The sequence below is a fragment of the Perissodus microlepis genome, chromosome 10 (assembly GCF_051167445.1).
Source record: "Perissodus microlepis isolate ML-2025 ecotype Zambia chromosome 10, ASM5116744v1, whole genome shotgun sequence".
NCBI lineage: Eukaryota > Metazoa > Chordata > Actinopteri > Cichliformes > Cichlidae > Perissodus > Perissodus microlepis.
In genome coordinates, this window is record NC_140470.1 from 24,921,985 (window position 1) to 24,943,041 (window position 21,057).

The following is a 21,057-nucleotide window of genomic DNA, read 5'->3' on the forward strand; positions in this document are numbered from 1 at the left end:
CCCTTCCTGAGCATGGTACTTGAGGTCTTGTCCTGCTGAAAAGGAGTTCTTCCTGCTCACTATTGCCATGCGCTATACCACATTACATGTAAATAGATGTACTTTATTTTCATAACTTGGGATGTTCCTAACTTTCATGTAGTACTGTAAATATAAACTTAGGATAAATAAATGACTAAAATGTTGGATGTCTCAAATAACCATAAAAACACTCTATATTTTCCAGCTAGTGGCAAGGCGATATGCCACAGTCACCTTTGTCTCTAGCCCTGCACTTTTTAATTCACAGGAATCTTGTTTCTCACCTAACGCCTAGGACCCCTTCAGATGTAAACACGGCTCCAAGCTGCCCAGCTCCTAATCCTCACAGCTGCTAATTACTGTGCAGGTCCTGCATCCTAGAACTGTTCCCATTATCTCAACATATTTTAGCTTTGAATTTCAGTTCCTTGACTGCTGACTCATTTTTAAAAGGGTGTCATTTGTTTTCTTATTTCAGTTTTGATTTAGTGAATTATTTGTTGGAGGGCTTTCAAATCTCACTCTGGAGTAGTGACAGGGTCAGTGAAATTTATTGCATTTCAGTACTCTCCCAAATGTCTCTTGTCCATGGAGCCTTGGCATATTTTGTTTCTATCTTATAGTTTTGCAGCTGTTATTGATTACATTTGGTTTTTTCAGCATGATTTAGCCCCTTTGTTTGTGGTCTGGCAATTTTTAGTATTTGTTGCATGATATGAAAACATTTTTTTTCTCAAGAAAGCCAAGTTAATACCTTCATGAAGGAATCACACAAATATCATTTAGTTATTCAAAACATACAAGGATAACTCCACATGAGGTTTTCGTACACACATGCACTCACACACACACACACACACACACACACACACACACACACACACACACACACACACACACACACACACACACACACACGCATGCTCTAAAATTTAAAGCAAGCCCATTGTTGTTTTATGCAAAGTGTCTGAAGCTGGATAGGTCGCACAGAGACATATGCAAATCAGCCAGAGTCATCAGCAGGGTGTACTGCTGAGGTGAATGCTTTCCCACTTAGGAAAATCCTGATGAGCAGCAGTAAGAATTACAAAACTTATTATTCCAACATTCACTTGCTTTCTTTTGAATACTTAGAGAGTGGAGGAGACAGCAGCTGGAGCAGCACAGGCTTTTAACTCAAGGTGAGTCACTACTCCAACACCTCTGTTCATCAATGACATTTTAATATCTTTATTTCATTTTAAACGCACGAGTTGAGTTTTAAGAAGAGTTCCTGTGCCGCGTGGTTACGCCATATGGAGATGAGTGCTGTATGGGGCTATCGGCCTTGCTTATGAATATTACAAGTAGGGATCACACAGGAGTGTGTAAAGTTTGTGCGGTGGTGTGGAGGGGAGGGCACATTAGAATAAACTCAAGATCATTTTCCTGGGTGGCCTGAGTGCTTCATTGTCCTGGTAAAGTTACAATCCTGTAGGAAAATCAGCTATATTTATCATTACAGATATTAAGATGAGCGCAGACACGGCAGAGCACACGGAGGCTCCAGGTGAACAGACGGGTAAGGATATTTTACCTTCTTCATGGTGCACGGATGGAGTTTGGAGTCTAGAAAGCTGTAGATTTGGCCACTGCAGCTATCTTTGGGGAAAGATAGTGAAAAGTTATAGGTTTATTTAATCTAATGTTGACATGGTGCCAACAGCTTATTAAAATCTCTTTAAACTAAAATATTCTGAAATTTTAGGTACTTTTTATAAAAAGGTGAGCATCTTTAATATGGCCATAAAATATTATAAAAGCAACATGCACCTGTCTGGAAAAGGTGTATTTGTGTGGGGAAAATGTGACAGTTGGTTTCGCTTGAGGATGCCCAGAGGCTGAGGATGCCAAGCAGCCACAAAACAAAACCAGGAACCAGCAGCAGCAGAAAATGTGGAACTTTTACTCAGACAATAGCTGTGCGAGAGAAGTGAACAGCTCAGTTTCGTGGAAGTGACAAATGTCTGTACTTTTGCCAACATATGGTCAGGTGCACAGCTGCGTTTCTTTTCCCCACAGAAGATATTTTGATGCAGCTAATCATTTCATTAGTCATGTGATGATCTATTTTAAATGGATTAGTCAACAAATTAGTGAATACACATTGGTGTATCTGCAGATATTTCTATTTGTCTGGATGTTTCGAGTGGATTTTAGCCTCCACTCAAGCGCTGTTGAGGTGAATAAAATGTCGACTCAGAAACTGAGTGTTTTAAGAGGTGCTTCTTCCCGACAAACACAAAAATGGGGACATTTTCTCAGGGAATAAATTGCTGTTGACGGTTTTGACATTGTTTTCAGTGTTGTGGGCAAACAGAAGCCCATTGAGGTGGAGTGCAGATAGCAATCTCAGAGACAAACCTAAACAAATCAAAAGTATCTGCACGCTAACAGAGATACAACTAGATTTTCTTTTTTTTCCTATGTGAACTTCATAGTCAGGAGAATCAGGATGGGACAAAGTTGCCCTTTCTTAAAGGGCAGAATCCACCACAGACATGTTTGGACTATTGGATGGAAATGCTCTATTTACATTAGGCACGGGAACACAAGTTTGAGTAAAGCTTTCAAGAGGCATCATATACAGCACCTTCTTGCATGCTATGAATTTTCACACAGATGGACTTCAAACAGACTTCCTACTTGAGAGATGAGATGTTAAAGACTGTTTAAAGCATGATATGGGAATGTGTGCTCTTGTATACAGCTTTGCCTGGCAATGTCTAGAAAAGCTCATCTGTATGTGAAAACTGCTCGCTTTGAGTTTTTCCCCCACTTTTCCAATTTAATTAAGCCCATGCTCACTTCATTTAAACTGGGTGCTGGGTGCGCTTCATGTGCCTCACAGCACATGTGATTAATAAAATATTTCCTTGTTCTTGTCAGAAGAAATCAGCTGCTTTTAAACAAAATTTCTGGAACACCAAAACTTGATATTCAGTATAAATTTGCAACATTGTCATGTTGCATTCACTAGCTTTGTTTGTACTAACATGTGGAAACACTATGAGCTAACGGCAGGACAAAAATCTGTTTACAAGTTAAGGTCTTCTCTGAAGACTGTGCAGGATCAGAGAGAGGAATCAGTGGGAGGATGCAGTTTTACAACCACACTCCTCACTGACACAGTTCCAGTAAGGAGTGAAATATCTGATAAAGCATTGACTTTAACAATTTTTTCAGCATCTTTAACTTTAAAAGGACAACTACTGTACATAATCTATATCTTGCAATAACAGCAAGAATTTTATCAGGATATATTCTTCTTTTTTCTTACAGATGCCTATTTAAAAGCCATTAGTCCTGTTCTAGACTATGAAACACAGTGTGCCAAGCATTTTTTTATGCTAATTTATTGTTATTTACAAAATTCTGTACATAGCAGCAACATTTAACACTTGTGTTTTAGCCAGTTTCATTTAAACTGCAGTTGTTCTATGCAGAGAAACAGGCTCATGGGAAACACAGGACTCAGACTTGTTGAAGAAATATTTGGTAACTAGATAAGATTAATAAAGAGAGGAGCCACGAAAAGCATAAGAAGAGAGTTGAAGAAATTCTAAGGAAAATGAAAACAGAAAAGCAAAAACGCTACAAGAGCCAGCTTTGGAGTTTACATGGAGCTTGGGTGAGGAGCAAAGGGGCAGGGCAAGGTGAAAAACACTGAAGCTTGACGAATATTTGACCAGATGTGCCAGGAGGGGGAATTGAGAAGATGATGTCATTGTTCAAGAGGAGGAGGGGTGGGAGTGAAAGAGAAGATTCACAGAGACAAAAGCAGCGACTGAGTTTAACTTTTACCAGATGTAACAAAAAGGAAAGAAAAAGCACTGACATCTTAAAATTGATATTTTAGGTGTTTACAAAAATGAATATAAGTCACAGGAATATAAATAATATGATCTTATGCTCTTTGGCCTATAATTGTGAAGGGTTTTTTCATGGGCATGGAGTGTGATTATTTGTTTTTAAATTAATTTAGTTTCAATTTAAAAACATTTTTTTAAATTAAGTTTTTAAATTAAGTAGGTAAAGGTGTATTGCATGTGGGCGCATGTGAAGCCACACTTGTCAAAGCAGTTCTAAAAATATATATATATTTGGACTGCAAAAGAAAAAAAGAAAAAATAAGGCACATGTGCATCATTAAAAGGCCTTGAAGCACAGGCCACAGAAGTAATGGATGATCACAGGATCCTTTCCACTGTGAAGAAAAACTGTCAGAACTTCCATCCAATGGCACAACGAATCTAAAATGCCAGAGCATCTCTGAAACAGCACTATTGGACAGATGAAAGTACAATCAACATATACTAGAAAGAAATGAAAGATAAAATAACGCTTATGATCATGATCCAAACCATATTACATGACCTATAAAACATGATGGGAGGCAGAGGGCTGTTATAGGCATTCATGAGGCAGAAGCAAGCAACTATCAACAGGTTGAAGACTTTAAACAGTAACTTCCTGCGAGACATTCTCGATAAAGATTTTAAAAAATGATCATTTTAATTATGATTATGTCAGCTTGTCCTGGAAAACAAGGGACTGAGTATAAAAACGACTGCATCCATATCCAAAACATTCAAAATGTGCTTTGCTAAAAAGGTAAAATAATCATGTGGGTGTATCCAAACATATATGGACCTAACTATATCTCATTAACTATATCTCTCAAATAAGTTAACATGTTCAAACAGGAGCAGGAAAAGGTTTATTTAATTGCTGTCCTTTCCAACTGTTCGGTAACTAATAATCATAACTTGTCTTTCCTGTTTATGCCCAATGCTATCATAACTCCTTCCCTGCAATTTGCTGACCAGAGCTCCATATTTAGGCTTTTTTGATGCCATGATTTTACAGGGCTTCATTATGGAGACAGTGCAGGTGGAGCTGATAGGAAAACAGGGAAAATCAGAGTGACTGATTATTGTTAGAACTCTTTGTCCATGCTTCACAATGTGAACTTGTGAGTATAAGCAGATTTTTAGGTCATTTGGAGAGTTAGGCAACAGCTGATGATACTCAAATATGTATGCTTTTCTTATCTGAAAGACCAAAAATCAACAATGAACACATTCATTAACTGTCAGATATTTAAAATACAACAATAGTTTGTTTCTGTCAACATATTGCCACAAATACTCACCAAAGCATCATGATTTGTGCTATTTGTGCATAAAAATAGTCCCCAAAAGGTGCACTGTGTACTTGTGTTTGAGTAACAGCACCTGTTTTAGAATATGAAACTGTGAACATGTCACTTGTTTTTAAAGCCTTCTCTTCATTTGGGCCAGAGCCAGGGTAGAGAAGTATTTTCAGATGAGCTAACACATCACTGCTTCTGGACCAGCAGATTATTCACAGTGTTAAGAATGTAAGGAGGAGGAGGTGGGAAACCTCTATATATATATAATATATCTAAGACAAATTCAAATGAGTAGAGTTTATATTGTCCCATGTGCTCCCTGTGAAGTTTGTAATATCTTAGCTGGATTCTGTTCATTGTTTAAGGACTAACAGATGTAACAGATGAAACTTTTTTTTTTCTTTTAGTGTGCGTGACTTTTTGTGTCAATGCACGGTTTGCAAACATTGTTCTGAGTATCTATGTGTGTGCGCAGACACAGGCTTCCTGTGCTCACAGCTGATTTGCATGTCTTGGTCATTTCCATACTGGAACCTAGGCTGTGAAGCTGGCTGTGCCATGGGGGAGGAGGTCTGGTTGGGAGTGGGTGACATAGTGATGGTGGTGAGGAGTTATGGGTGTATTTGCATTGTGTGTCTCCAGCAGCTCACTGCCTCTCTTTTCCCCAGTGTGCGCACACACGCAGTGCAGAGGGATAAATTTGACATTCAAATGATGTGAATTTATCCAGCACACCTCTGTGCTCTCCTCCCCTGTGAGATCGCTCTCTGTCCATTTAACATAGATTTAAAAGTGAGTTTTCTTGAAAAGACTTCAGACTTCTGAACATCTGTGTGAAGAGGGGGCATCTAGATACTTAAACACCATTTAAACCATTTAAATATGGGATAAAATAATGAATATTAAGCAAAAGATTAAAAATTAAAAACTTAAATTAGTTTTCTTTCAATATCATTTAACTAGGTGCCAATTTTATTATCATTAAGTTGGTTGTTTAGTTTGGAAAACTTTAGAAATACAATAAAAACAGTTAAATGTGTACATACATGCTACCAAACTGATTCCTTTAAGTTGTATTGTCTGACTTAAGATGTTTTCACACTTGCACTGAAGCCCTAAAGTTTCTTGTGAGAACATAAATGTGTGAGGTAGCGGCGTGTACTTTAAACAGTCTTTAATATTCTCACCAGCGTGAGAACAGAGCAAGCAGTTGTCCTGTGAGTGTGCAGCAGGTGAGTGAGCGCCACAGTTCCTTCCTGCTGCACGCTCTACCCAGGAACAGGTCTGAAGTGGATGTCACATCGTGCTGTGTGTTACACGTGAGGAAGGGCAACTGCAGACAATGTCCTGACATTTTTCTTCAACATCTTAAAGTCAAGAAAGTCAAACCTCAAAAGTGCTATTTTCTTCAGCAGCAAATTCTCACTTTATAAAAACCTGAAATATTTGATGTTGTTGCATCATAAAAAGCTAACCCTACAGCCTTATACTGATACATTTAACCTAACTCCAAATCTGTCTTTGCTGCATGCAGTCCCATTGTTGCTTTGCATTTAAAATTATACAATTCATTTACATTACGCAGGTTTGTGTAGCTTTAAACTGTTCAACTTGTACGACTGCCACAGAAACTCCTTTATTTAACAGCATTATTTCACTTTAATTTAAAACAAAAGTTTGTCACAAATCAAAGTTTGATTAAGTCTGAATTATTCATTTTTTTCTGTTTTGACTTTCAGAGCGAAACGGAATCGACTTCAGTCGTCAGGTGAGTAGGAGCGCTCACGATATCACTCCCTGTGCTGAAATTTCCACGAATAAGCTCTCTGTTATCAGCAGCATGACTTGTATTGCTTTAAATACAGTAACGGCTTTAAACTAGGATGTGTGTGTGAACCTCACTGGTGCCTTTTAAGGACAAACATGGATCAGATTCACATTATTGACATGCACACATTTACTCAAATAACACATACATATGCTAAACAAATAACTGAAGAGCGCCTGTAACGTCTGACTGAGAGTAGCAGGGAGTGGATAACAGTCTAGAGCATCAAGAGGAAGCAAAGATTAAACTCAATCTCCAGGATCATGATATTGTTATTATTATTACTATACTGCTTTGGATGTTACGATTAAGCAATTTCTAATATTTTCATATTAACAGCTGCTCTCTGCAGCACCACAGTCCAGCTTGACATTGTAGGTTTTTAGCATTTTGGGACATATCTTCAGTGGTGAAAAAATAACATTTGCTGTGCTGTCATTGACTTTGTTCCCAAACTTTGTGGTTTGGGAAAAGTAACACTACTTACAGACCCAAGATACGGAGCCAAAAGTCAATAATTTCCCACATTACTGATTCCCAGACTCTTGTTAATTTTGCATCTCAGTCGTCACTTTTTGGAACAAAAGCTGACTGACCTGAGCTTTAGGAGTAGACAGAAGAAATAAAAAATGATCTTTGATTGTTAGTTATTTGAAAATTCCCCAGAGTTTTGTAGAACTTAAATCAGTGACTGATGATCCCTTTTGCTTATTCTTTTAGCAAATGTCACTCAAATGAGTAAATGGTAGATTTAGACATAGATATAGACAATTTTGGTCTTAAACAAGTTTGCTGATGATAGGAAAACTGTATAACTTTCTGTAACCTTTGACACTCTAAATAACAAAGCTCATTTGCAAAATAAATATCCTACAGGCATGGGAACGGTGCTGAACTGACTAACTTTTTGACAGTTAACATCCTCAGGAAAATCTGCATGCTTGCCAATGTGAATATTACTGTAATCTCTTTTGAAACAGTCTGCGGCTGTTTGGATACTTCTCCAAACGTTCTCTCTGGTAGAGGAAAACAGGTCTTTCAGTTCTCGAGCTTTCAGGAAGTGCCATCGCTCTCAGGGGTTAGTTAGTGGGGGGTGTGGGGGAGGGGATATTTGCATACTGACTTACCCAAAAGCAGGCAGAGAGAGTCTATCGTTCTTTGTATCGTGTTTAGTTACCAAACTGGTCTTGGCAAAGGTTCACAGGTTTTCTGTTTATGTGGTCTGTCTCTACACCAGTGGTTGCTAAACTTTTTCGAGCAAGGCTTCTTTTTGATTAAAATTATTCACAAACCCCACTTACATGTTTTTGTTGGCCAGAAACAATTAAAAAAAGAAATTTAAATTCCATTAAAATTAGATTAGATGTCAGATTCACTCATGTTCACTCCCATGGTTCCATATGCCTGGTGGCTCTGTGCCACAGGGGTCTCGCACAGCTGTATGAGGAACGGTTTTTAATATCTTCATCAGAAGTTAATAGTTTATTGTGTTTTTTGGTTGTCTTTGTTTTCCACGTCTTAGATAAAAACAGAGGACATTCATGACTCACCTCATTCAGGTTCCACCGTAAAGACATGCCACCTGACACAGAGCTCTCCAGTGCACGGAGGTCAGCTGACTGGGGTAAGATATAGACTCAGATTTAAAAATGGGAGTGTATTTTATTTTCTTATAGGGAGTACTATAGAGTAACTCTCAGGGAATCAGTGGCATACTCTTATATTAATTTGATTGTTATTGCAGATGCATTCATTTGGAAACAGTTCTGTATTGAGAGTGCAGGAACTTTACTTACCTAGAAAACAACATGTTAACTAACATTATTTTCTGCTTTTACCTTTATTTCATATATTGGATATTTATAAACTAATGAAACCAAAGTGCTGTTACAGATTAAACAAAACTGATTGATTAGTACCATCTCAACCAGCTACAGAGGGGAATTGTACTTACATAGTTATGTATCCATTATGGTAACGCAAGCTCTGTTTCTAAATGATGTGTAGAGTTTTACTATAAATACAAAAATCTTCAGCTTTAACAGAAACCTTAGAGCGGAGGAAAACTTTAAGAAATGCTAAAATCATTGTGCTCTTAGGTGATTAACTGACAAAAAATATGTTTTTACTTTAATACTTCAAATTCCTACTTTTGCATGTATATTTTTAATTATTTTTGTATAATTTTTAAATGTTTTTTTAATTTGTGAACTTTTTGACCAATATTTTGCATTTTAGAAATCTGTAGTCATTATCAAAGTACTTCAGCACATTTTATTGCTTTGGTAATTAGCATTTTTCTTTAAATTGTGTTTTTGCTTTTTGTAAGGTAAGTGATAAAATAAGAAATCAAATGCAGTTTTTTTACTACTTCATCTCGTGTTTTATTTTAACACAATCATCAGGAAAAAGTAGCAACAAAAATCTAAATATAAAGTACAAGTAAATTAAAGTTAATTGACTTATTAATTTACTTCTCACTCATTTTTCTTGTGGTGCTTTCTGCTCCAGGAGCTCACATCTCTCCACCCCATGCAGCAGCTGGTTCTGATGCCTCCTTCTCACCTGCCATCTCCCTCCCCCTTCCTGCTCTCCCAGAGTCCCTCCAATCACCAAGGTGAGGTATCATAAAACATCCAGTCAGATCACAGCTCTAGGAATAGTTAAGCTGGTTAGTTTACCACAAAACAACCTCTTAACTTGTTATAGCTTGTTTTATAGCTTGCTATCAAGCTTGTATAAAAACATAAGCATAAAACCAAGCCTGCAGGAGAATTTCTTTCATACCCAGGCAAAGTAAGTTAAACAAATGTGTTAAAAGAATAGTCAAACATTTAAAAAAAAAATAAAAAAGAATAGGCTTGTTTTTTCTTTAAAATTGTTCAACAGCAAAATATTCTTACAGCTTAAAAGATTGAAAACAGCAAAAGCATCAAGTTTGCTAGCAAACATCATGTGCATTTTAGCTGACTTGTAAGCTTATCCAAAATCTAACAGATGGCTGAAACCAAGAACAGTTTACCTACTTGGCCTTATGTGGACACCTTAGGCTATGTCAAATATTTAAATATAAACACACAGTCACAAACAGTAATATTATTATTCTGTGCTGTTTTTCTTTGCAGCCCTTCTGCAGCAGAACCTGCTATCTCTTCCCAGCCAGAGCCCAACTGGTCTTCTTCAGCATCAGCCTGGTCTGGCTCTGACTCCACAGGTAAGTCCAGAACACTTCTAAGTGTGCTGCACCAGAGGCAGACAATAAGAACAGGTGTAAAACTGCTTTATTTCTGTGGAAGCACATTTGACAAACAAATGAATTGTGGTTAAGCTTTGGCTAATTTTAGATAACAGACAACTTTGTTGAGGTTTGGGAGACATCGAAGTCATAATACATTTAAAAAAAATAGTTTACATCATCAAATCTGAAAAATGTTTCCACCTGACCTCCTCGGATTTAGCTGATTTTTATTGTTTAGTAACTTCGGTCTGTTGATTGAAGGCATGCAAAATTTTACAATGCCTTCAAAGTTAGGTCCGAAAAATAGAATTTTCCAACAAAGTTCCAAGTCAGAATTTTCATCTGCAACTTGGAGTCCCAACTTGGAAAGTTATAGCAGCCTCACTAATCTCACATTAATGGTCCAAGATGGTGGCGGTGAATGTAAACATAATAAAACTGCAAAACTTGTAATCTGTCCTTCCTTTGTTGTATATTTGTAACTTGCAAAATAAACCATATAAAGAGTGCTGACCAGGATCTGCACATGAACATGGTGCAGCATTGTGTTTAAGCACCAATAAAAACTACTAGTGCTACATAAATTGCTACAGCTTACTTAGCTGAGTTTAAATATGTCAAATTAATTTATATAGCCATTTTCACAGATGAAATTCGTAAAGTGCGTCACAGTAAAACACAAGAAATAAAAGTATAACATAACTTTACTACTGGAACAACTCAGGAATGACGTCACTCCCACCTCCAACATCCGGTTTCCAAGGTATCTGGAATGTGGAAAAAATAATAAATTACAAAATTAAAACAATGGTATTCTCCTTTAACACAAAGCTACCCACTCTCAAGCTATGTCTTCAAAGCTTCAAATGAAAAAAAACATCTACTTATAACTCTAACTTTTTTTTACTTGAGATATTTATTGAAAAGTAATCATTTCAATCTATGAAAATCTTCCACTTCCTCCTGCGTGCGCCAGCGCATCACAAACTTCTCCAGCATCTAAACTTGTTTGATCCAAGCTGTCATAAAGCAAATGTGAACACCGGTGATGTTTCTCTATTTCACAACCTTAAGTTAGATTTGCATATGTTAAATTAAGGCTATATTAGACATTTACATTGATGCAGAAGGAATCACAGCTGGAAAATGAGCCTTTTATCAATATGTAGGTAAAAAGGAGACCTTTCATGTGATATGATCAATTGTTTTGACCAGCCACCTATCAAACAACATGATGACATTGTAAGGATTCATGCCATGAAGCTCCCGGCGCACAGTTTTTGTGCTGATGTTAATGCCAGAGGATGTTTGGAGCTCTGCAGTTACTGAATCAGCAGAGCATTGGTGACCCAGTGACCCTGCTCTGTAACTTTACGTGGTTGCCACTTGACGGCTGACTTCTGAACGTTTCCACTTTGTAATAGCGCCACTTACAGTTTATCGCAGAATATCTAAGTGGGAGGAAATTTCACAAACTGACCTGTTCCACTGGTGGCATCCTCTTACAGCACCATGATCGAATTCAGTATGCTCTTTAGAACAATACATTATTTCACTATTGAGCTTATTTTGTGTTGTCTTTACCTAACCTTGTATAATCTTCAGGGATAATGTTGCTTTTAAATTGGGAGAAAAATGAGTCAGTGAATTCACAGCAAGCCAAGTCAAATGTTCTGCATTTTGCACACTCTGTCTAAGGAATCGTCCTTAATTTGACCAGTATTTCCAGTAGAGAGGAGACTCTAAATAGTCAGAAATAGTCTTAACCTTTTGAGCTAAAACAGAGCAAACTAATAATGCACTAAGATACACTGCCAGGTTCAGAAAGCAAAAGAAGACAGTTGTTTAATTAAGTTTAGATATATAATAAAGGGGAACAGTTATTACAAAGGATAATCCTCCTTTCTGACTCTTAGAATGATCATAATTTACAAAATGAACATGTTTTATTTATCATGGCCTGGAAGTAGTTTCCAATCACAGAAAGTCATCAGGAAAGTGTTTAATGAGGGTTGCAAAGGACTGTTTTTCCACAGACTTCTCAACAGTCCAAAGTCCATTAAACTCATAGCAACTCCAGAGAAGTCGCCCCCTGCTGGCCATTAAACAGAATGTGAGTTGAAGGCACCTCAGCTGGCTTCACTGTTCAGCCCAGAAAGCGACATCTATGATCCTGCCAGGAAACTAAACAGTAAAAGCTGAAGTTGAAGCTTTTGTCCTGCATATGCATAACAGTCATTTTTTGTCTCAGTACAGTAAAAACTTGTGTATTTTTTTTTTACCTTACATCACCTGGAAACTGAAGATTTCCCTCTGTGATGTTTCTCTGATCCAGGCTATGGGTCGCTCGGGTCTGGCAGGACCTTCCATGGAGAACCACATGGACATGTCCCACTTGCAGATGCCCAAACACATGTCGGTGCCTCCACAGGAGGAACCTAACGAGCTGGAGGATCTGGAGCAGTTTGCTAAGGCATTCAAACAAAGACGGATCAAACTGGGTTTCACTCAGGTAAATCAGGCCCTATAAAAAGACCTGAAAGACTGTATTCACTCAGTGCATTGACTGTTTTCTTTTTTTATGCTGCAAAAAATATAGAGAAAGTTGCACAAGATTCTGGGTGTTGCAACATGCTCATGAAAACCAGATGGTAGTTGCGTGGTTTTGGCCTGTGGTGACCACGCTTAATTTATTCAGTTATGCATCAGAGTCCTGATTTTTTTTAAGACCATGTTTACATAATCTTATAATTAGAAATTAGGAGGCTGGAGCCTATCCTAGCCCATAATCCACCAATCATTCCATGATTTAGGTTTATACTGTATCTAGCTTCACCTTTATCTTTAAATAATTAGCCTATATCTTACAGATATTACAGATTTGTTACTGCTTTTGCTTGGATACTTAATATAATAATAATAATAATAATAATAATAATAATAATAATAATAATAATAATAATAATAATAATAACAAAAACATATATGGTCACAGTTAAGCAGGTTAAAAAAGAGGGCAAAGAAGGCCACATGTCCACCCTCATGATTTCATAACCACAAGTCATTTGGGAGGGATTCAAGTCCATAGAGATAAACGATAATCAGTTCCAGAAGAGTAAAACGAGACTCTGGCACCACTAAGTGTTTATTCAATATTGCTGGTTTTCTTCAAGGGAATTTCCATAAACCTTGCATGAGAAAATAGAGGGGCGGATGGATCGTTTCTGACAGAGTATTTACAAATTCGCCAGTACACCAGGTCTTGCCTAACCCCCTGCCAGTCCTATGCAGTTTTATTAATTTATTTTTTATTTAAAAGCTACAACTAATAATTCAGCCAATGTCTCTTTATAGCCTAGTGTTACCTGTTAAATCTCATTAATTGATTTTATAGCCTTAAAAAAACAGTTTAAAGAATTTTAAAGAAAAAAGCTACAGATCCAAATGTAATGACCATTTTTCACAGTATCTAAACCTAACCAAGTAGTTTTTAGTACATAAATTTAATGACGAAGTTCATAGTGCATAAATCCAACCAAGAAGTTGTATCCGAATAGTGATGAAACTTATCTAGAAAAGGACAGCGCAAGTGAGAAAGAGATAGAAAAAAATAAGTTAAACAGAGTGCAAAACTCAAAGTCATTAGGGAGGGACTTTAATTTGTTGCAATGAGCCATGATCAGTTGTGTAGGACAGCGGTCCCCAACCCCCGGGCCTCGGACCGGTACCGGTCCGTGAGTCGTTTGGTACCGGGCCGCGAGAGTTGAGGCTCAGGTGTGAAATGTTTGGTTTTCAGGGTTTTTTATCGGTTTTCAGCGTTATTTTGTTATCGTTTTTATCGTTTACTCGGTTTTCCTTGGTCTTTTCACGTGTGTTATGAATAAATTTTCTTTTTTCGGTACCGGTACTAGTTTTATTTTGTTGTATTTATCCGCGACACCTTAAAGGCCGGTCCATGAAAATGTTGTCGGGCATAAACCGGTCCGTGGCGCAAAAAAGGTTGGGGACCGCTGGTGTAGGAGAAAAACTAGTACTTGGCAGTCCTGAGTCTTTTTTTGGTTTGTTTTTTGAGAATTTCAAATAGTGCAGAAACCTTCCATGGAAGAATAGTTTGGCAAAGGGATCGTTTCTGCATTGCAGGCCTTGGTTGATCCCTAAATGTAAACAGTTGTAATTAGTAGTAACTAAAGCTAGCAAGTTCCCATGAAAGTCAAAAAAGATGGAAGTTGGGGAAAAAATAAGCAAAACCAATTGTAGGTTGAAATCAAACACAAACGGTGGTCTCATGGCTTAAAACCCACGATTTGCTGATTGAATTGCTTTTGCATGAGAGATCCATCAATGTTTTGTGTTCTGTTGTGTTTGTACTCACAGGGAGATGTTGGCCTTGCAATGGGAAAACTCTACGGGAATGACTTCAGCCAGACCACAATCTCTCGATTTGAGGCCCTGAACCTGAGCTTCAAAAACATGTGCAAACTCAAACCTCTGCTGGAGAAATGGCTGAGTGATGCCGGTACGCAGCAACTCTTATCATGTTTCCTGTACTACCATTAAAATTGTAACAAACTATTCTTCCTCATCACAACAAGTTTTTTTCACCTATTTTCACGAGCATTAGTTCATATAGTACAGCCTCTGCTGATCACAGAAAATCAGGATCTGAAAATCTGCACAGTAAAAAAATGTTTAACTGTTAATTATAACTGTTAATCCACCAAAATAGTAAATCACAATTCTATTTTTATATTTATTAAGATGCTAAACTACACTTATTTACCTTCTTCCTTCGTGATAGAATCATTCGTTTTAGTGGTTGAATGTTATGCTTGATTGATTCGTGACTTCTTAGTGACATCCTCAAATTTGGGTATGAGTAACATGTAACGTGAGTTTTTTGCCTGTACAAATAGCAATATAATTTTTAGTTTTTAACACATTTTAGTTAGATTTCTAAAATGTGTGTTTTCTAAACCTAAATAAATTGAGCAATATATTTTTGAGCAATAAATAAATTGTAAAAAATGCAGGATGCTGCATAGAGCAAATGTGACAAATTAAACTCATGTATGCAAATTAATGTTTTTTTTTTTATTTTTAAAATTGTCAGAAGATTCAATAAATATTCAATTTTCTGGCTATCATTTCGTAGTCCAGGCTTTACAGGGTGAAGCACTATTTTATTTTTGTTATTTATACCTGAATTGGCCCTAATAAAATATGAAACGCCTGATCAGTCATTACATGAGCTAACATGCAGACATAAGAAGTCTGGATTTAACACTAAGGAATGCAGATATGGCTGATGTTGTTAATCACACCTGTGGATTTACAAAAATGTCTGCTACAACTAAACCCATCAGATATCATCTTCTCAGAAATGTTGAATATGTAAAAAACTAATACTGGGACACAAAATATGTTATAAAATCTAAGAATCTCATTTTTTACATCAGAGAACTCACCTTCTGACTCGATGAGCAATTCCAGCTCTCTGCCGGCCCTGATGGAGGGCTACGGGCGCAAACGGAAAAAGAGGACGAGCATTGAAACCAACATCAAAATGACTCTGGAGAAACGTTTCCTGGATGTAAGACTCATTCATTACTTGTCTTGTTTTCATGGTGAGCATGGTGAAATCCTTTATAACTGAATAAGCGTTACACGTTAATGAATAAAACCTGGAAAAATCTGTCCTGTAGAAGGAGATATCTAAAACTTGGGTTAGTAAAACACAGTATGATGCAAACAAACAACATTGTTATAAGCTCTCCTCTGTTAGAGGACTTGTATTGTGGGAGGGAAGGTAATAAAAGAGGTACATCGGGAATGTTAAGCTGGTGGATGACTGTAGACACGAGCTGGCTGAATTCATGAACACAAAGAAATTAATAGGATAGTCCTGACAGTTGGCCTTCAGCCTCCACTCTTTGTTCCCTCTGCTGCCGTGCAGGCGTTCTAGTTTATGCAAATGTCCAACTACCATCGGCTGCAGTTTTGAGATGGGCCTCTCAGTCAAGAACATCCCCCGTGTGGACCTAACTCTCATCTGTTTTTATATTTGATTTTTATTTACAATTTAATTTTAATTTTATTGAGCTTTAGAATCTTTGTAGTGACGACCAAGTAATTTTCTTTTATCATTGCTTAATACGGTGCTCATTCAATAACCTTGGACACTCATTGTTTGTCAGGCAGATATCAACGTTATGCACCTCCTATGCAAAATTACAAGGTCAAAATCATGCATATTTTTGAATTCCAGAACCCTAAGCCCAACTCTGAGGAGATAACCCTGATCTCAGAGCAGCTGTCCATGGAGAAGGAGGTGGTTCGAGTTTGGTTCTGTAATCGTCGCCAGAAGGAGAAGAGGATCTACTGCCCGACGGCAACTCTACCTGTCAAGTCTCACACCTACAACTCCAGGATGGTTAGCCACCTGATATATGCTTTCTTTGACTTAGGTGGCAGAGCACTCTTATGTCTGCAGAGAGGAAATGTTTAATTATCTTTAATTATAAAAGTCCAAGTATAGTGTGTAAGTTGTTAGCCACGCAAAGTAAACAGGACTTAAATTGGACTTTTCTTTGAGCCAAGCACTTTAAACGCCTCCCAAGAGGATTGGTAGCTATATTAGAGGGTTACCTATAACCTGCTCTTTGTAATACCAGTATGTTTAACCATCCTAACATCCATTTTATTGTTTCAGGCCTCCGCATCCAGGTCCTACAGCCCTCTGGCTTCAGGTGGAGGCAAGTGCCATCCAGCTTCAATAATGTGCCCTTCACTGTCACGTGTATACAGTAATCATCTGTATATGCGTACATGTTAAATAATATTTTAACCTTGTTTTTACAGTTTCTTCAAGTTCATCCCCAAATAGTATGAGCCGTGAGGCATCTCCCAACGGTCTGTCTGCAGCCTCCACCTCTCTAACCTCTCCAGTCAGTGCAGCTTCCTACAGCACGCCAGGGTAAGAAAGAGTCACACAGACACCCCGTTTTTCTGTAAAAGATACTTTTTCCTTCACTCCAGCATCAATATTAGTTTTAGGATGTCAGTTCAGGACGTTGTTACCATGGAGAGAGTGTTTCACAAGCCGTTATCAATAACTGGCTGCTTCATATCTACTCCAAAAACAATGGAAACTGTTTGTTTAACTTTTCCTCAGAAACTGAAAAAATAATTAATTTTAAGATATCCAATCCGTCAGCACTTAAATAACGTCTGTCATTTGAAATTTAAATGAGCAGTTTGTAATTTTATTGGCACATGAGGAGAGTGATGCCACTTCCAATAAAAATAAAACTAAAGCCAATAAGCAGTTAGCTCAGACAAAAAGGGTACTTGAGATGGATTATGTGCAGGAGTTTAACAGATATGAAAAAGTGGCATTGTTCTTTTTGTTTAAGACTTTTTCAGCACTCTTTTGCAACACACACAGACGTATTGTCAAAACTCTCATTATTATGCAAGCCTAGGAAGTATTTCCTCATAAATCAGCTGTGTGCCAGGCAGGATATAGACACACCATGCAAGATTCGGGGATGGAACATAAACTGAAGAACTGCTTTAATGCTGAAGTCTTACAAAAGTAAAAAAAACAAACAATGGCAGAGCACACAGCCGAGTGAGAGGACGCGACAAAGGGCAATAGGAACACTGAAGTTATAAACACACACGAGGTAACAAGGGGAGTGGATACACACATGACAGCTGAACCTAACTGAGAAAACAAGACAAGGGAAGTAAAATCTAAAACAAGACACTGAGATTCAAGGAATAAAACACAAGCCAAACTGAAGTCATGATGAAAAGCAAAACCTCAGAATATAAATGTAAAGGAACAAACCAGGAAACACTGTAATAAGTGAAATACAAAACGCAAAACAAATAACTCACAAGGAAGAGTCGGGGACCATGACAGTTTCCTTGTTTGTGTATTAATTTATTCAGTTTATTCTTCAGATGATTTGCTTGTGGAGCTTGATTTTCTGTATCTATATATGTATGTGGAAAAACACTGCGCTTGTAGGTTTTCCCCTTGACTGATGAGCTATTAAGATGAGTTCAGGTTTAAAAAATAGGTCCAAAAATGAAGGACAACATATGTATATTTAGAATAACATGGCTTTCTTTCATTAGTTCTGCTCTTTTTTACATATACAGATTTAAATGCCAATATTAAAAATAAAACTGTGGAACTTTTTTTTTAAAAATTGTATTCATCAAAGCTACTTTCAGCTGCACTTTTATTCACAGTGGGCAGCTCCACATGTTTAAGTTGGTCCAGTTCTTTTACACTGGATGCGTTTTTAACATATACGTTAAAAAACTGATTCTTACAAGTGTGGCGTGTACTGACAACATATAGAAAGTGCCTTATAAAGATTTAAAATATCAAATCACATTTGGCCTCTGACCCCTTCTTCAAGCTAAATAGATTAATCTGAAGGTCAAACTAATAATAATGCCATATAGGGCTACTTGAAAATTTGTTTCAGGGAATGATATATGGGGGATTCTAAATAACACGTTACTTTGGGCCTTTCACCTTCCCTTCTCTGCTGTACCTTTAAAGCCTGGCACTCTGGGAATCACTCGTCTACAAAAACATATTTATCAGAATTTTTTCCTGTACTTTTTAAAGACATTTGCCTAAGAGCTTGCGATCTTCCCTCTGGTCTTTCAGGTCATGGTACCGCACATGGAACCATCCCACGTATCACCACTGAAAAACTGTATGACATGAAGTTTTTGAAGGTAGTTTTCTTCTAGAAGGATGCATGGAGTCGCTCATTGTCCCGTAACACACATGGTTACAGCTACAGGTGAACGCTCACACGGACACATGAGACAAAGAAGCGGGAGCAGCACAAGCAGAGGACTGCGTGCCACCACTCTTCTGTCAACACTCACTTCATTGCTCATGCAAGTCCCAACAGCCTTCAGCTGTTTGATTTGTGTTCAAGTGACTCTTTATTCAGTTGCAAATATGAAGAACACACACACAAATCACACACACACAAATATCCTAAACAATGGAGGGAAACGTCCTGTCTGAGCCTGTAACTGCCACCACTTAAAATAATTTATATTGCGCATCAACCTGTTTATAATGCCATCTTTCTCCTCTCATCTGTTGTTTTTTTAATGTTTTTATTGTATTTAGTGTTGATTTCAGGGTGTTTATAGGGATTTTACAGGTTTCATGTATGTTTGTTTGTGCTGCAACTTATTTCTTTTATTCAACACTGTACTCTCGCTGTACCTGAATAAGATCTGGACATGTCACATGAAACGACTTTATTTCAGTTAAAAAACACGTATAAAAACAAACAGAAATGCCATGCCCTGTGTCAAGCTCATTACAGATGAAACTTTGAACCATAATTTGAATTTCATCGTGCCATCTGGCTCTTATCAAAGCTCTGAATGGGCTATTTGCACGGTTCATTAACAAATCACATACGTGTTAGACACTTTTATGGATACTGAGTTTTATGGCAGATGTGGAGGTTTCTTCAAACCGTTTAGACCCTTTGTGGGCAACTCAGTGAATCTTAGCAGTTACATTACCTACATCCTAAAATAATAACAGATGGGGATTTTTTGTGCCATTTAACACTCAAGTTTTCCAGAGAAATAAACAAATCTCCTTTGTATCATAATTCATACGTAAAAGGCTCTTTTATATTTCAAACAGATTAGTTAGAATAACGTGTGTCTGGATCACACTGCTCTCCATTGTGTCCTATAGCTCTTCTCGAGAATGCCTGCTTCTTTTGCATAACTTTGCAGCTTTGACTGTTCTGCAGGTCATTGCAGAGCACAGTGCGGGAGTTTCTCAGCTGCTAAACGCTGTTGGTTTAGGGCTATATTAAAAAGATACTCAGCTAATGGCTGAGAAACACCATCATTGTGTTTTGCAGAGAATCTGTATTCAGTGTGGAGGCAACAGCGGGGACTACGTGCCCAACAAGATCTGCTTAGAGCTGGCTGATCTCTGCATTAAGCACATACCCAGTTTTAAATGTCGTCTATGCATAACACACTACTTTAACAGCTGCAGTCTGAATGTTTGAACTTGGTTACGACCTGTAAGAGTGTTTCATAATGACACTTTCTTGTCACTTTCTGTGCTTAGCTAAGCTGTCATTTCCTGTTATCGTCAAGTTAAAGAAAATAACTCTAACAAATCACATCAAAGTAGCAAAACTGCCTGCAATGCACCCTCTGACATGGATCAAATCACAGGAACTACACACAACGCTTATTGCTGGTTTTTGGGGTCGTTGTGGGATTTGTTGACAGTTGTAAAATATAAAATATCACCAGACCTTTTTTGTTTTGTTTTGTTTTTAGTTTGGAAGTGGAGCACTTAAGCAAGTGTTGACAGAGTTTCTCTTTATTTTGTAGCTCGTAGCTTGCTCTGTCCTCAGTTCACTTGTGTTTGCCTCTCTGCAGTTTCTGTTTTGAGTGTCCATTGTATATTTTTTGTCCGAGGTTAATGTTTTGCAGTGGGACCAAACTCCAACTTCAGCCATAAAATGAAAACAGCCACTATATTTACTGTATGTTATGTAATGTCACAGCAGAGTCATGTTTTTACTGATGTAACTGAAGCTACCACTGTAAAGGTGAAAATGGAAACAGTGACGTGTGATCCTCTGAGTCTCAGAGAATCGTTTGTATTTACCTCATACTGAATGTTTATTAACATTTATTTACTTTCTTTCAATAAAAAGAGGTTGAACTTCTGTGTTGTTGGGGTAT

General features: G+C 37.6%; 1 protein-coding gene across 1 annotated transcript; it reads left to right on the forward strand.

Moving 5' to 3' along the window:
* The first annotated feature begins 1,087 nt into the window (after positions 1-1,087).
* Positions 1,088-21,023, forward strand: pou2f3 (POU class 2 homeobox 3). The gene is made up of 13 exons (XM_084940802.1): positions 1,088-1,202; positions 1,526-1,582; positions 6,955-6,983; positions 8,566-8,667; positions 9,555-9,660; positions 10,169-10,257; positions 12,617-12,793; positions 14,656-14,797; positions 15,738-15,871; positions 16,547-16,711; positions 16,991-17,033; positions 17,140-17,254; positions 18,974-21,023. Exons 2-13 carry the CDS (start codon positions 1,534-1,536, stop codon positions 19,014-19,016), a joined length of 1,194 nt encoding a protein of 397 aa, XP_084796928.1. The 5' UTR covers positions 1,088-1,202; positions 1,526-1,533; the 3' UTR covers positions 19,017-21,023.
* The last annotated feature ends 34 nt before the right edge of the window (positions 21,024-21,057 follow it).

Bases quoted from the DNA above. Each gene is read 5' to 3' on its own strand.
- pou2f3 (XM_084940802.1), top strand. From the start codon at position 1,534: ATGAGCGCAGACACGGCAGAGCACACGGAGGCTCCAGGTGAACAGACG. The intron at 1,583-6,954 runs GTAAGGATATTT...TTTGACTTTCAG, and splicing joins GGCTCCAGGTGAACAGACGG to AGCGAAACGGAATCGACTTC. The intron at 8,668-9,554 runs GTAAGATATAGA...TTTCTGCTCCAG, and splicing joins ACGGAGGTCAGCTGACTGGG to GAGCTCACATCTCTCCACCC.